The sequence below is a fragment of the Gobius niger genome, assembly GCF_951799975.1.
Source record: "Gobius niger genome assembly, chromosome: 11".
Classification (NCBI taxonomy): Eukaryota; Metazoa; Chordata; class Actinopteri; order Gobiiformes; family Gobiidae; genus Gobius; species Gobius niger.
Window position 1 is genome coordinate 2527927 of NC_136862.1, and position 14392 is coordinate 2542318.

Here is a 14392-nt window from a genome sequence, read left to right on the forward strand (position 1 = left end):
GCTCAGTCTGACCCCTGACCCCGCCGTGTCTGCAGGTCCTGGAGCCGGAGCCGGACGAGGAGGAGGGAGGTGTCCACGTCACTGATGAAGAGCCGGGCCCCACAGGAGACCAGGAGGACGAGGAGGAGGAGGAGGAGGTGGAGTCTATGTCTAAGATTGTCTAAGGTGTCACGATTCATTTCAAAGCTAAGACTGATCGAAACTGTGATTTGTGTCCAGGAGGAGGAGGAGGGCTCTGACTCTGAGGATGAAGAAGAAGATGGAGATGAGGAGGAGGATGATGAGGATGACAAAGCGCTGGAGGAAGAGGAGGAGAACGAGGAGCAGGAGGTGGACCCCGAGTTCCGTCTGAAGCTGATGAAGGTCCTGGAGCAGCAGAACGCTCTGGTCAGTCTCTAAATGCAGCGGGGGGGGGGGCGGAGCTAAACCTGTGAGTCCTCCTGACCTGTCTGTGTGTCCAGGCGAAGGAGGAGGACAACAGCGAGGAGGAGGACCTGGACGACGAGGCCATGATGAAGCTGGACCAGAGCCTGGCTGCGGTTTTCCTCGAGCAGAAGAAGAAAAGCCAGGCCAAGAAAGACGAGAAGTCCAAGATGAAGAAGGAGAAGGTTCTAATCCGCGACTTCAAGATCAAGGTAACGAAGCAGAAAACGTTATTGAGAAGACCTGGGTTGTGAATGTGACACTGTTCTCTGCAGGTGCTGGACCTGGTGGAGGTGTTCGTGTCCCGTCAGGGCAGCAGTCCTCTGGTGCTGACGCTGATCCAGCCGCTGCTCACGCTCATCGAGAGGTGCATGAGCTCAGACCGAGAGCTGCTGGAGCAGGACCTGCTGCGCCGGGCCGCACACATCCTCAGGTACGCCTCCTCACAAGACATCCTCAGGTACACAAGACATCCTCAGGTACATCCTCAGGTTCATCTTCAGGTTCATCCTCAGGTACGCATGACATCCTCAGGTACATCCTCACAGGACACAAGACATCCTCAGGTACATCCTCAGGTACGCATGACATCCTCAGGTACATCCTCACAGGACATCCTCAGGTTCATCCTCAGGTACGCCTCCTCACAGGACATCCTCACAATCAGGGCTGGACTGGCCATCGGGAGATTCGGGAGTTTTCCCGGTGGGCCGACGTACTTTTGGGCTGGATGGGCCAGTCACACCGAAATAAGGCCCGTAATACCTTACACCGGCCCACATTTAACGGGAAAAGCCTTCAGAATTTCTATCATTTCATTTTGGACATCACACTCATGCCCCTCACATTATAATATAAGAGGAAACAGTTTATTGTAACTCCCTCCAGGACCCACAGAACCTCAGACCGCTATTTTTTAAACATTTTAGACAAATGTTTGCAAAGAAGTGCATGCTGGGAGTTGTCAGGTTGTCAGGTGGAGTTGTCAGGCCCCTCGTCGTCAGTGCAGTTTGGAAATCTTCTAGTTTCCATTGAAAGGATTGACAATGTTTGCCCTTTTTGGGATTTCTATTCTCACTCCTCACCTCCTAAACTCTGTGGTGAGTTTTACCGTTTCATCTTCATCTACAGTTGATCATGTGGTTGGTTTTGAGAAGTTTTTTTGTGTTGCAGTCTCACTTCATTAACTGAACGCACATTTTAAGATTAAGTAATTTTACAAAAGTTCCTTCAAGTTATAAATGACAAGATTAAAGTGTCGAGTCTCTGAGGCTTGAATTCGGCTGAAACAACATGCAGCAGCTGTTGTCCTCGATTCGTAGCTTATACTGTTTTAGTTCAAGCCAAGGGCTCATTGTTTTGCTCATCACCTCGACTATTGCATTGAATATGACAGTTTTTTTTTTTTTTTAGAGGGCCGGTCTTGACCCAAAAATCCCGGGCCGATTTTTTCTGCCAGTCCAGCCCTGCTCACAATCCTCAGGGATGAGGGATTCAGAGCTGTGTTTAACATGGGGGCAGCGTAGAACATGATTTTGTATGATATGTCTCCTGTTAACCATTAGGGGGCGCCTGCTGTTCACTGTCTTTAGGAGCGTTCACTCTTGGTCTCTGCTGAAATATGAATTTACTCCCATGTGTGTGACGGGCAACACTTCACGGTTTTCTACATAATCAAACCCTCCGCAGACACAGGGACACACTCTGACCTAAATAAAGACTAAACAATGTGTGTGTTTGTGTCTGTGTGTGTGTGTTTGTGTGTGTGTGTGTGTGTGTGTGTGTGTGTTTGTGTGTGTTTGTGCAGAAACGAGCTGTTCCGGGCCAAAGCGTACTGCCGCTCTCTGGACGACCGCGCTCAGGAGCTGCACGAGCTGCTGGACACGCTGATGAGCAAGACTCTGAAACTGCACGACTCCTCTGTGGCGCTTTACTACTTCAGGTACAACATCTGCATCAGGATCAACATCTGCATCAGCTCCTGCGCTCTGGGGGGAGGGGCTGCAGGGGAAGAGGGACAGAAACCAAATGTAGAGATGTCAGTTTGCAGCGTACCGTAAATTCTCTAATACTGGCCTGTATTCCATTAGCGGGTCTCCGACAGAGGCCGGGTCTCCGACAGGGGCCGGGTCTCCGACAGGGGCCGGGTTCGCGGCTGGCGGAGGCAAATTAAAGCCGGTCTCTAAAACAGGCCGGGGCTTTTATTAGAAACTATAGCGGTAGAAATATTCCCCATGTTAGGAATTTGTCTCATACTGGTGTAAATGAAAACTCACGTGCAGGAAGTAACAAACGGGAACCCGGGCCGAGGGGGACGCTGCAGAGGAGCTGATCCGAGCGTAACTTTGACACAGATTTAGCCACTTTTCAAACCTCCTGTGACCATATTTGGAAACAGGGCAAATGTTGTGTGACCCTCCAGGGTTTTAATAAAGTCACCATCGCGTCTTCAAAGCACGTCCAGCTGCTCCGTGTGCAGGTCAGTCCCACGCCTCAAAATAACTCCTCCCATCAGCGCGAGCGTCTCGTCTTCTCTCGGGTCAGTCTCATGATCGATCACAAACACAAACGCTCCGTCTAAACTCGCCTTTTACACAAGATAACAACAAATAATCCGGTCCGCGGTAAAAACGAAACAGAAACCTGCAGTGACACTGATGTCAAAGCTCCGCTAACAGCAACGAAACACTTCCTGTTGTCCCGACAAAATAAAAGGCGTCAATGTTCCAGCCGCTGGGAGAGGGTTTGAAATGTTCATTAATAAATGAACCTAATATTTTAGGTGCAAATGGACACAAATCTCGTTTTTCTTCGTTTTCCTGGTCGTCCGTTTTGCTCAAATAGAAATAAAGGCCTGTCTCTAATCGTGGCCTGGCTCCAATAAAGGCCTGGTCCCAGATGCCCTTGAGTAAATAAAGGCCCCGGCCTGTATTAGAGCATTTACGGTAGTTTTATTGTTTTGCTCCACACTCCGACCCGCACGCGCCTCATCTTGTCCTGAAAAGTTTGTTCTTTCCTCCAGCCGTGACAATGAGGTTAGACACGTGGACTGATTAGACGAGCCGCGCTCCAGCAGCAGAAAATAGGTCCAGGACGACCTAGTTCTGGATAATTGTTTCCCGGGCCCCACACACACACTGTGGTTTTACCCCCACAGCGGTCTTAATAAAAAAGCTTCTAAGTTATTGCACATTTCTGCTTTGAGACGATAAACCCGTCCTGAGTGACTGTATGTTCTTGTTGTTTTGCAGCGCTTGTCTGTACCTGGTCAAAGTTCTGCGAGGAGCTCCTCCGTCCAGAGGCCCCGAGGAAACTGCAGACAACGTGAGGACTCACAAGGGCACACATGACCCCTTTCTGAACCCGTTCTCCCTCACGCTCTCACGGTGGAAGTACAATATAAACCAGGGGTCGGCAAGTTTGCTTGGTGGAGGCCGATTTTCTTTATTGTAAATAGTCTAAGGGCCAAATCTGACTAAAGCACCACTTTCAACCATTGTCAGTGTTGTGCATAATATGACCGCATTTGGTTTTCTGTTTGGACATTTTTAAATAATTGACAGTATTTCTCACATTTTTTCAGTACTTCACCCCCTGCCTTAACTGAACACATTTTCTCCAGTTCGACCTTCCTCAAAAATCTGAAAAAAAGAGTGACAAAAACCTCCAAAAATCTGAAAAAAAAGTGATGAGAAAGACAAAAAAACAAAAAACAAAGAAAAGAAACAAACACACAATCAAAAATCTGTCTTAGGCTGTAGCTCCTGTCAAGAAGCTTTTAAATTTGGGTAAAGCTGAACTGGAGAAAATGTGCTTGGCTAAGGTTAAACTCTAAAACAATTAAAGTAACTTTGATTTGTATAATAATATTTCTCAAAATCATCTTGAGGGCCAAAGGTTCTATGCTGGAGGGCCGGATTTGGCCCCCGGGCCTGATGTTGCCTACACCTGTTCATCATCAGACAGTAGGAACGCAGTCAAGTGATAAGCTTCAGTTTTTTCCACATTTCAGCTAAAACGAGCACCGAGCAGCACAGTTGATGTGAGGCTGGTGTTTGGGCGGTTCCTGGATGTCGTCAGCTGGAGAAACCGTTACAAAGACACGCAGATTTAAAGGGACTATACAGAGTTTAGAAATGTTAAAGGGGGGGTATTATGCAAAATCAACTTTTTCAAGCTTTACATCAAGCTTTAATTTGCCTCCGCCAGCTGCGAACCCGGCCTCTGATGGAATACAGGCCAGTATTAGAGAATCTACGGTATTTTTTCGGCCCTTTAAAGTTCTTTATTCATCGTGTGTAAGAAACCTCCATTTACTATTTTCTTGTTCTTGACCGTTTGTAACCCCAGAGTGTTCCTGATGCAAACAAATGAATTTCTCCTTTGTGAGATCGATAAAGTCCTATCTTATCTGAATCAGAAGATTGCCTTCAGTTAAAAACATGCCTCTGAAGGCGCCTCACGGAGGATTTGGTGGAAGTGGTAGAGAAAGGGATAAGGGTGTAACAAAAACCTGACACTTTGCACCGTATTAAAGTGTTTAGTTACTTAATGTTTCAGCCACTAAACTGAAGGCTGCAGACCACACCTTTATATCACAATATCCTCTAAAAACTCATTAAAGAGGCTAGATGCAAGTTGGTCAGTTTATACTCACTACTGCCACCTCAGGTCTTACGTGTAACTGCACCACTTTCAACCATTGTCAGTGCTGTGCATAATATATGACCTCATTTGGTTTTCTGTTTGGACATTTTTAAGTAATTGACAGTATTTCTCACATTTTTTCAGTACTTAACCCCCTGCTTTAAAGAGGATGTATGATGCTTTTTTCAATCCCATAGCACCAGTCTATATCTCACTACAATGATGACCAAACCTGTTGGTCTGTAAATGCAGAAAATTAGAATAACTGTATAAAATTGCTCTCTCAAAATGGCTGTAGTGAGTGTCTTGAAATAGGCCTCTGTCTCTTTAAGAACCTCTGAGCCTTTCAGACACGCCCCCTCCACACGCTGTCTGTGGCATCAGTGGGGAGGGGGTTCTGCTGAGGAGCAGTGGTTGGTTACTCGGCTGGTGACGAAAGCTCGGAGGCGTCTCCAGGAGGTGGGGGCGTTCCTAGGAGGACTCAGGCAAACCTATCCCTAAAATGGCCGCCATCAGTTTTTTTTACAGATTACTCAGAAATACGTGAATGTTCCAAGGCAACACTTCAGCCATGTTTTTAATGAGAGAGTGACAGAATAACATGATGGAAAGCTTGAAAAAGTCCATTTTGCATAATACCCCCCCTTTAACTTTTCGAAAGGTGTGAAACAGCGCCCCCAATTTGACGCTAGTGGTCAAAAAGTGTACTGCATCCATATTTACCACTGAGAATGAATGGGATGAGAGTTAGTGTTTACCTCTTTCTCTGCCCTTGTTTGTTTTGCAGCTGCGCTTCATGGGCCACGTGGACCTGCCTCGCGTGTCGTCTCTGTTCGCCGCCGCGCTCGCCTCCTTCTTCAGCCGCAGGAAGAGTCAGCTCACCTGCCAGATGTTCTCCGACCTCTTCACGCGTTTCCCGGTCAGTGCGGCGCCTCGGCCCCCGTTCGCCTCCCGCTTGCCGCCGCCGTCACTGACGTGTCGCTGCGTTTCAGGTGCTGTGCGTGGACCTCGTGGACAAAGCTGTGGAGAACGTGACCGCGGGAGTCAGGGACCACCAGCAGGTACCACCTTTACTACCAGGCCCAAGAGTTTCCCGTTGTGCCCAATTTCCTTTTAAATATTGACATTTTTCGTCAATTCCTCTGTAGCTGTAGCAGTAGCAGTAGCAGTAGCTGTAGCTGTAGCTGTAGCTGTAGCTCGTAGCTCGTAGCAGTAGCAGTAGCTGTAGCAGTAGCAGTAGCTGTAGCTGTAGCAGTAGCAGTAGCAGTAGCTGTAGCAGTAGCAGTAGCTGTAGCAGTAGCTGTAGCAGTAGCAGTAGCTGTAGCTGTAGCAGTAGCAGTAGCAGTAGCTGTAGCAGTAGCAGTAGCAGTAGCTGTAGCAGTAGCAGTAGCAGTAGCTGTAGCTGTAGCTGTAGCTCGTAGCAGTAGCAGTAGCTGTAGCAGTAGCTGTAGCAGTAGCAGTAGCAGTAGCAGTAGCTGTAGCAGTAGCTGTAGCTGTAGCGGTAGCGGTAGCGGTAGCGGTAGCGGTAGCGGTAGCGGTAGCTGTAGCAGTAGCAGTAGCAGTAGCAGTAGCTGTAGCAGTAGCAGTAGCTGTAACTAACTGTGGCAGTAGCTGTAGCAGTAGCTGTAGCTGTAGCTGTAGCAGTAGCTGTAACTAACTGTGGCAGTAGCTGTAGCAGTAGCTGTAGCAGTAGCTGTAGCTGTAGCGGTAGCTGTAGCAGTAGCAGTAACTAACTGTAGCAGTAGCTGTAGCAGTAGCTGTAGCAGTAGCAGTAGCTGTAGCAGTAGCAGTAGCTGTAGCAGTAGCAGTAACTTAACTGTAGCTGTAGCTGTAGCAGTAGCAGTAGCTGTAGCAGTAGCAGTAACTTAACTGTAGCTGTAGCTGTAGCAGTAGCTGTAGCAGTAGCAGTAACTAACTGTAGCAGTAGCAGTAGCTGTAGCTGTAGCAGTAGCTGTAGCTGTAGCTGTAGCAGTAGCTGTAGCTGTAGCTGTAGCTGTAGCTGTAGCAGTAGCTGTAGCTGTAGCTGTAGCAGTAGCTGTAGCAGTAGCTGTAGCTGTAGCTGTAGCAGTAGCTGTAGCTGTAGCTGTAGCTGTAGCTGTAGCAGTAGCAGTAGCTGTAGCTGTAGCTGTAGCTGTAGCTGTAGCTGTAGCTGTAGCAGTAGCTGTAGCAGTAGCTGTAGCTGTAGCAGTAGCTGTAGCTGTAGCTGTAGCTGTAGCTGTAGCAGTAGCTTGTAGCCGTAGCCGTAGCCGTAGCCTTAGCCTTAGCCTTAGCCTTAGCCTTAGCCGTAGCCGTAGCCTTAGCCTTAGCCTTAGCCGTAGCCGTAGCCGTAGCCGTAGCCGTAGCTCGTAGCTGTAGCTGTAGCTCGTAGCTGTAGCTCGTAGCTGTAGCTGTAGCTGTAGCTGTAGCTGTAGCAGTAGCAGTAGCTGTAGCTGTAGCTGTAGCAGTAGCCGTAGCCGTAGCTCGTAACTGTAGCTGTAGCTGTAGCTGTAGCTGTAGCTGTAGCTCGTAGCTCGTAGCTTTAGCTGTAGCTGTAGCTGTAACTGTGGTTCTGTGCAGGGCCAGGCCTGTGTGCTGGTGCTCCGGGCGCTGCAGAGCCGGGAGGTGCAGCAGCTGCTCTCTGGAGAACCATGGACTCAGCTCTGCACCAGAATCACCGCCCAACTCGTCCAGGTGAGGTCCAGACGCCGGACGGAGATGTTTCTCCAGGCGCCTGACAGAGATGTTTCTCCAGGCGCCTGACAGAGATGTTTCTCCATGATGACCGTGTTGGACCTCATGTGTTTGTGTTTAGAGCCTGCAGCAGATGTGCGGCTCTGAGCTGAAGGCTGTGAAGGACAAACTGCAGCAGGTCCTGGAACTGAGCCTGTGTGTGCTGGGACACGCCCACAGACAGGTGAGACACGCCCTCAGACACGCCCACAGACAGGTGAGACACGCCCACAGACACGCCCACAGACAGGTGAGACACGCCCACAGACACGCCCACAGACAGGTGAGACACGCCCACAGACACGCCCACAGACAGGTGAGACACGCCCACAGACACGCCCACAGACAGGTGAGACACGCCCACAGACAGGTGAAACACACCCACAGACACAGGTGAGACACGCCCACAGACACGCCCATAGACAGGTGAGACACGCCCTCAGACACGCCCACAGACAGGTGAGACACGCCCACAGACACGCCCACAGACAGGTGAGACATGCCCACAGACAGGTGAAACACACCCACAGACACAGGTGAGACACGCCCACAGACACGCCCATAGACAGGTGAGACACGCCCTCAGACACGCCCACAGACAGGTGAGACACGCCCTCAGACACGCCCACAGACAGGTGAGACACGCCCACAGACAGGTGAAACACACCCACAGACACAGGTGAGACACGCCCACAGACACGCCCATAGACAGGTGAGACACGCCCACAGACAGGTGAGACACACCCACAGACACGCCCATAGACAGGTGAGACACGCCCACAGACACGCCCACAGACATGCCCACAGACACGCCCACAGACAGGTGAGACACGCCCACAGACACGCCCACAGACACGCCCACAGACATGCCCACAGACACGCCCACAGACAGGTGAGACACGCCCACAGACACGCCCACAGACACGCCCACAGACACGCCCACAGACACGCCCACAGACACGCCCACAGACACGCCCACAGACACGCCCACAGACACGCCCACAGACACGCCCACAGACACGCCCACAGACACGCCCACAGACACGCCCACAGACAGGTGAGACACGCCCACAGACACGCCCACAGACAGGTGAGACACGCCCACAGACACGCCCTCAGACATGCCCTCAGACACGCCCACAGACATGCCCACAGACACGCCCACAGACAGGTCAGACACGCCCGCAGACAGGTCAGACACGCCCGCAGACAGGTGAGACACGCCCACAGACACGCCCACAGACAGGTGAGACACGCCCACAGACAGGTGAGACACGCCCACAGGTGAGACACGCCCACAGACAGGTGAGACACGCCCACAGACACGCCCACAGACAGGTGAGACACGCCCACAGGTGAGACACGCCCACAGACAGGTGAGACACGCCCACAGACACGCCCACAGACAGGTGAGACACACCCACAGACACGCCCACAGACACACCCACAGACAGGTGGGACACGCCCACAGGTGAGACATGCCCACAGACACGCCCACAGACAGGTGAGACACGCCCACAGACAGGTGAGACACGCCCACAGACACGCCCACAGACAGGTGAGACACGCCCACAGGTGAGACACGCCCACAGACAGGTGAGACACACCCACAGACACGCCCACAGACACACCCACAGACAGGTGGGACACGCCCACAGGTGAGACATGCCCACAGACACGCCCACAGACAGGTGAGATACGCCCACAGACAGCTGAGACACGCCCACAGACACGCCCACAGACACGCCCACAGACACGCCCACAGACAGGTGAGACACGCCCACAGACACAGACACGCCCACAGACACGCCCACAGACACGCCCACAGACAGGTGAGACATGCCCACAGACACGCCCACAGACACAGACACGCCCACAGACAGGTGAGACACGCCCACAGACACGCCCACAGACACAGACACGCCCACAGACACGCCCACAGACACGCCCACAGACAGGTGAGACACGCCCACAGACACGCCCACAGACACAGACACGCCCACAGACACGCCCACAGACACGCCCACAGACACAGACACGCCCACAGACACGCCCACAGACACAGACACGCCCACAGACACACCCACAGACACGCCCACAGACACACCCACAGACAGGTGGGACACGCCCACAGGTGAGACATGCCCACAGACACGCCCACAGACAGGTGAGATACGCCCACAGACAGCTGAGACACGCCCACAGACACGCCCACAGACAGGTGAGACACGCCCACAGACACGCCCACAGACAGCTGAGACACGCCCACAGACACGCCCACAGACACGCCCACAGACAGGTGAGACACTTAAACAGACAGGTGAGGGAGTTCAGCTTCCCCATGGCCCTGTGTACGAAACTGTTCCTCAGTCGACTGGAATTGACCCGTAGATTGCGCAGTCTCCTCCCTGAAGGCACTACCTTAAAGAGACTGTGTAGGGCCCCCTTTGCGGTGAGACGGGTGGAGAACATCTCCTTAACAGAGGGCCTGTTGTCATTGTCGTGTTGAGACACGCCCACAGACACGCCCACAGACACGCCCACAGACATGCCCACAGACACGCCCACAGACACGCCCACAGACACGCCCACAGACACGCCCACAGACAGGTGAGACACGCCCACAGACACGCCCACAGACATGCCCACAGACACGCCCACAGACAGGTGAGACACGCCCACAGACACGCCCACAGACATGCCCTCAGACACGCCCACAGACAGGTGAGACACGCCCACAGACACGCCCACAGACATGCCCACAGACACGCCCACAGACAGGTGAGACACGCCCACAGACACGCCCTCAGACATGCCCTCAGACACGCCCACAGACACGCCCACAGACATGCCCTCAGACACGCCCACAGACAGGTGAGACACGCCCACAGACATGCCCTCAGACACGCCCACAGACAGGTGAGACACGCCCACAGACATGCCCTCAGACACGCCCACAGACAGGTGAGACACGCCCACAGACATGCCCTCAGACACGCCCACAGACAGGTGAGACACGCCCACAGACACGCCCACAGACATGCCCTCAGACACGCCCACAGACATGCCCTCAGACACGCCCACAGACAGGTGAGACACGCACAGACACGCCCACAGACAGGTGAGACACGCCCACAGACATGCCCTCAGACACGCCCACAGACAGGTGAGACACGCCCACAGACACGCCCACAGACACGCCCACAGACAGGTCAGACACGCCCGCAGACATGCCCACAGACATGCCCACAGACACGCCCACAGACAGGTCAGACACGCCCGCAGACAGGTCAGACACGCCCGCAGACAGGTCAGACACGCCCACAGACAGGTGAGACACGCCCACAGACACGCCCACAGACATGCCCTCAGACACGCCCACAGACAGGTGAGACACGCCCACAGACACGCCCACAGACATGCCCTCAGACACGCCCACAGACATGCCCACAGACACGCCCGCAGACAGGTCAGACACGCCCGCAGACAGGTCAGACACGCCCGCAGACAGGTCAGACACGCCCACAGACAGGTGAGACACGCCCACAGACACGCCCACAGACAGGTGAGACACGCCCACAGGTGAGACACACCCACAGACACGCCCACAGGTGAGACACGCCCACAGACAGGTGAGACACGCCCACAGACAGGTGAGACACGCCCACAGACACGCCCACAGACAGGTCAGACACGCCCGCAGACATGCCCACAGACATGCCCACAGACACGCCCACAGACAGGTCAGACACGCCCGCAGACAGGTCAGACACGCCCGCAGACAGGTCAGACACGCCCACAGACAGGTGAGACACGCCCACAGACACGCCCACAGACATGCCCTCAGACACGCCCACAGACAGGTGAGACACGCCCACAGACACGCCCACAGACATGCCCTCAGACACGCCCACAGACATGCCCACAGACACGCCCGCAGACAGGTCAGACACGCCCGCAGACAGGTCAGACACGCCCGCAGACAGGTCAGACACGCCCACAGACAGGTGAGACACGCCCACAGACACGCCCACAGACAGGTGAGACACGCCCACAGGTGAGACACACCCACAGACACGCCCACAGGTGAGACACGCCCACAGACAGGTCAGACACGCCCGCAGACAGGTCAGACACGCCCGCAGACAGGTCAGACACGCCCGCAGACAGGTCAGACACGCCCACAGACAGGTGAGACACGCCCACAGACACGCCCACAGACAGGTGAGACACGCCCACAGGTGAGACACACCCACAGACACGCCCACAGGTGAGACACGCCCACAGACAGGTGAGACACGCCCACAGACAGGTGAGACACGCCCACAGACACGCCCACAGACAGGTGAGACACACCCACAGACACGCCCACAGGTGAGACACGCCCACAGACAGGTGAGACACACCCACAGACACGCCCACAGACACACCCACAGAGAGGTGAGACACGCCCACAGACAGGTGAGACACTTAAACAGACAGGAGAGGGAGTTCAGCTTCCCGATGGCCCTGTGTACGAAACTGTTCCTCAGTCGACTGGAACTGACCCGTAGATTCCGCAGTCTCCTCCCTGAAGGCACCACCTTAAAGAGACTGTGTGATGGGTGCGTCGGGTCCCCTTTGCGGGTGAGACGGGTGGAGAACATCTCCTTAATACAGGGCCTGTTGTCATTTTCGTGTTCCAGAAGCTGCCGCTGGATCTGCCGCCGCTCCAGAAGGTTCTGCAGGAACTGAGCGGCTCCATCAGCTTCAACAAGACGGGCCGCCTGGAGGACACGTACTGGGCCGTCATGAAGAAGTTCGGAGTCATGTAGGTACCTCAGCCGGTCACCACGGCAACGAGACGGGCTCAAGGCTAAAGTGTTTTCAACGTTCACAGGAAACCGAAGGCTGAAAAGGTCAAGTCGAGCCCGGCGGACGACCCGAAAGCGGCCCTGAAGAAGAAGAAGAAAGGCTTCCTGCCCGAGACCAAGAAACGCAAGAAACGCAACGTCCTGGAGACGACGGACGCCGCGGCGAACGGTCAGACGCCGGCGGGGGACAAGAAACAGCCGAAGAGGAAGGACATGAAGAAGAAGGCGAGTAAACGGCCAGCAGGAGGCGCCGCTCCCCAGGACTGTCCCGCCAAAAAGGGGAAGCCGGCCAAAGACAAGAAGAAGAAGAGCAAAGTGAAGGCGGCGGGACAGACGTAGACACACACGCTCCGCCCCCTTTTTGTTTTGTTCATAATGTTTATACAGAGGGAGTGGGAGTGACGTCACGGCAACGGAGGCCGAAGGAGCGTCGACTGGAGGACTGAGGGAATGTGTCGATGTTTTTGGAGACTTTGTCGATAACGATGAGGAGATTTTTGAAAACCGTCAGAAATATGCAAAAATGTGCTGCAAACGTTTACATTGATAAGACGCTCAAAAAGAAGATTGTCCTGAACAGACGAGAAAATGGCTGAAAAAAAGTAAAAAATGTTTCCTTTTTTTTACCATTTTGCCTGAACCGAGAGCATTTTCTCCAGTTCAGCTTTACCCAAATCCTGTAGGCCAGTGTAACGCCTCATTTGAAAGCTAAGACCTACAAAACTAAATTGATCTTTTTCCTCACATTATCAGATTTTTTTTCATCACTTTTTTTTGTTGGGCAGTCGTCTCATTTTTGTTAAATATTCATGACTTTTTTTTGTTACTTTTTCGCCAAATTATTTGCATTTTTTTGTCAAATTCTTATCACGTTTTTTGTCCATTTTTTGTTGCATTTTCGGCCATTTTTTCTCAATTTTTCTTCATTTTTTTTTAGATTTTTTTAGTCACTTTTTCGTCAAATTTTTTGTCAAAATTTTGTCATTTTTTGTCATTTTTTTGTCCATTTTTTGTCACTTTTTCGTCAATTTTTTAGATTTTTTTGTCACTTTTTCGTCAAATTATTCTATTTTTTTGGTCCTTTTGTTGTCAAATTTTTCTCACTTTTTTTCCACTTTTTTGTACATTTTTTGTCACTTTTTCGTCAGTTTTTTTTTCACTTTTTTCACAGTTTCATCCTTGTTTTCGTCTGTTTTGTTGCTATTTTCACACCTTTTTTCCAGAAGCTTTTAGATTGGGGTAAAGCTGGAGAAAAGTGCTCGGTTCAGGTGGGAGTTAAGGGGTTAATCGCTGTTTTTTTTCACATATTTTGACCATGTTTTTCTACATTTTCCGCTTTTTCCCCCATGTTTCTCAACATTGGAGCTGAACTCGATATTGTAAATTTGCAGATCTTCCAGTCAGTAATTTCAGACGGTTCTGCTTCGAATGAAAATGAAAGTCTTTCCTTCCGACTGTGTTTCCCAAACAACGACCTGAGACGAGACGTTCTTGCCTCTTGTGCCTCTTCAGGGCAACAAAACATTTAAAGTAAAGTGCGGGTGTGACACGGTCTGATTATGTGTGATTTATTAATGTGTGGTTTTCATTTCCTCAACAAATATATTTTGTCATAGGTTTTGTCAATGTATTACTTTTGCTGAAGATAAATAATTAAAGCTCTTGTACTAAACTTTTTTTCATTTTTGTGGAGTTAAATATCTGAGTGAACTCAGCAGAGCAAGAACGAACTGATCCTGAAGCTTTAGCATGAAGCTAAC

The 14392-nt window shown here is 52.0% G+C and overlaps 1 protein-coding gene across 1 annotated transcript in view; it reads left to right on the forward strand.

The window, feature by feature from the left end:
* Window positions 1-13043, forward strand: part of mybbp1a (MYB binding protein (P160) 1a) — a 32976-nt gene extending 19933 nt beyond the window's left edge. The window contains exons 16-27 of the mRNA XM_079566759.1: window positions 36-158; window positions 220-387; window positions 462-635; window positions 699-856; window positions 2231-2365; window positions 3675-3747; window positions 5858-5989; window positions 6063-6131; window positions 7627-7740; window positions 7862-7963; window positions 12465-12589; window positions 12659-13043. Coding sequence (XP_079422885.1) covers window positions 36-158; window positions 220-387; window positions 462-635; window positions 699-856; window positions 2231-2365; window positions 3675-3747; window positions 5858-5989; window positions 6063-6131; window positions 7627-7740; window positions 7862-7963; window positions 12465-12589; window positions 12659-12971 — 1686 coding nt within the window. The 3' untranslated portion in view covers window positions 12972-13043. The remainder of the gene's footprint in view (window positions 1-35; window positions 159-219; window positions 388-461; window positions 636-698; window positions 857-2230; window positions 2366-3674; window positions 3748-5857; window positions 5990-6062; window positions 6132-7626; window positions 7741-7861; window positions 7964-12464; window positions 12590-12658) is intronic.
* Window positions 13044-14392: the final 1349 nt, after the last annotated feature.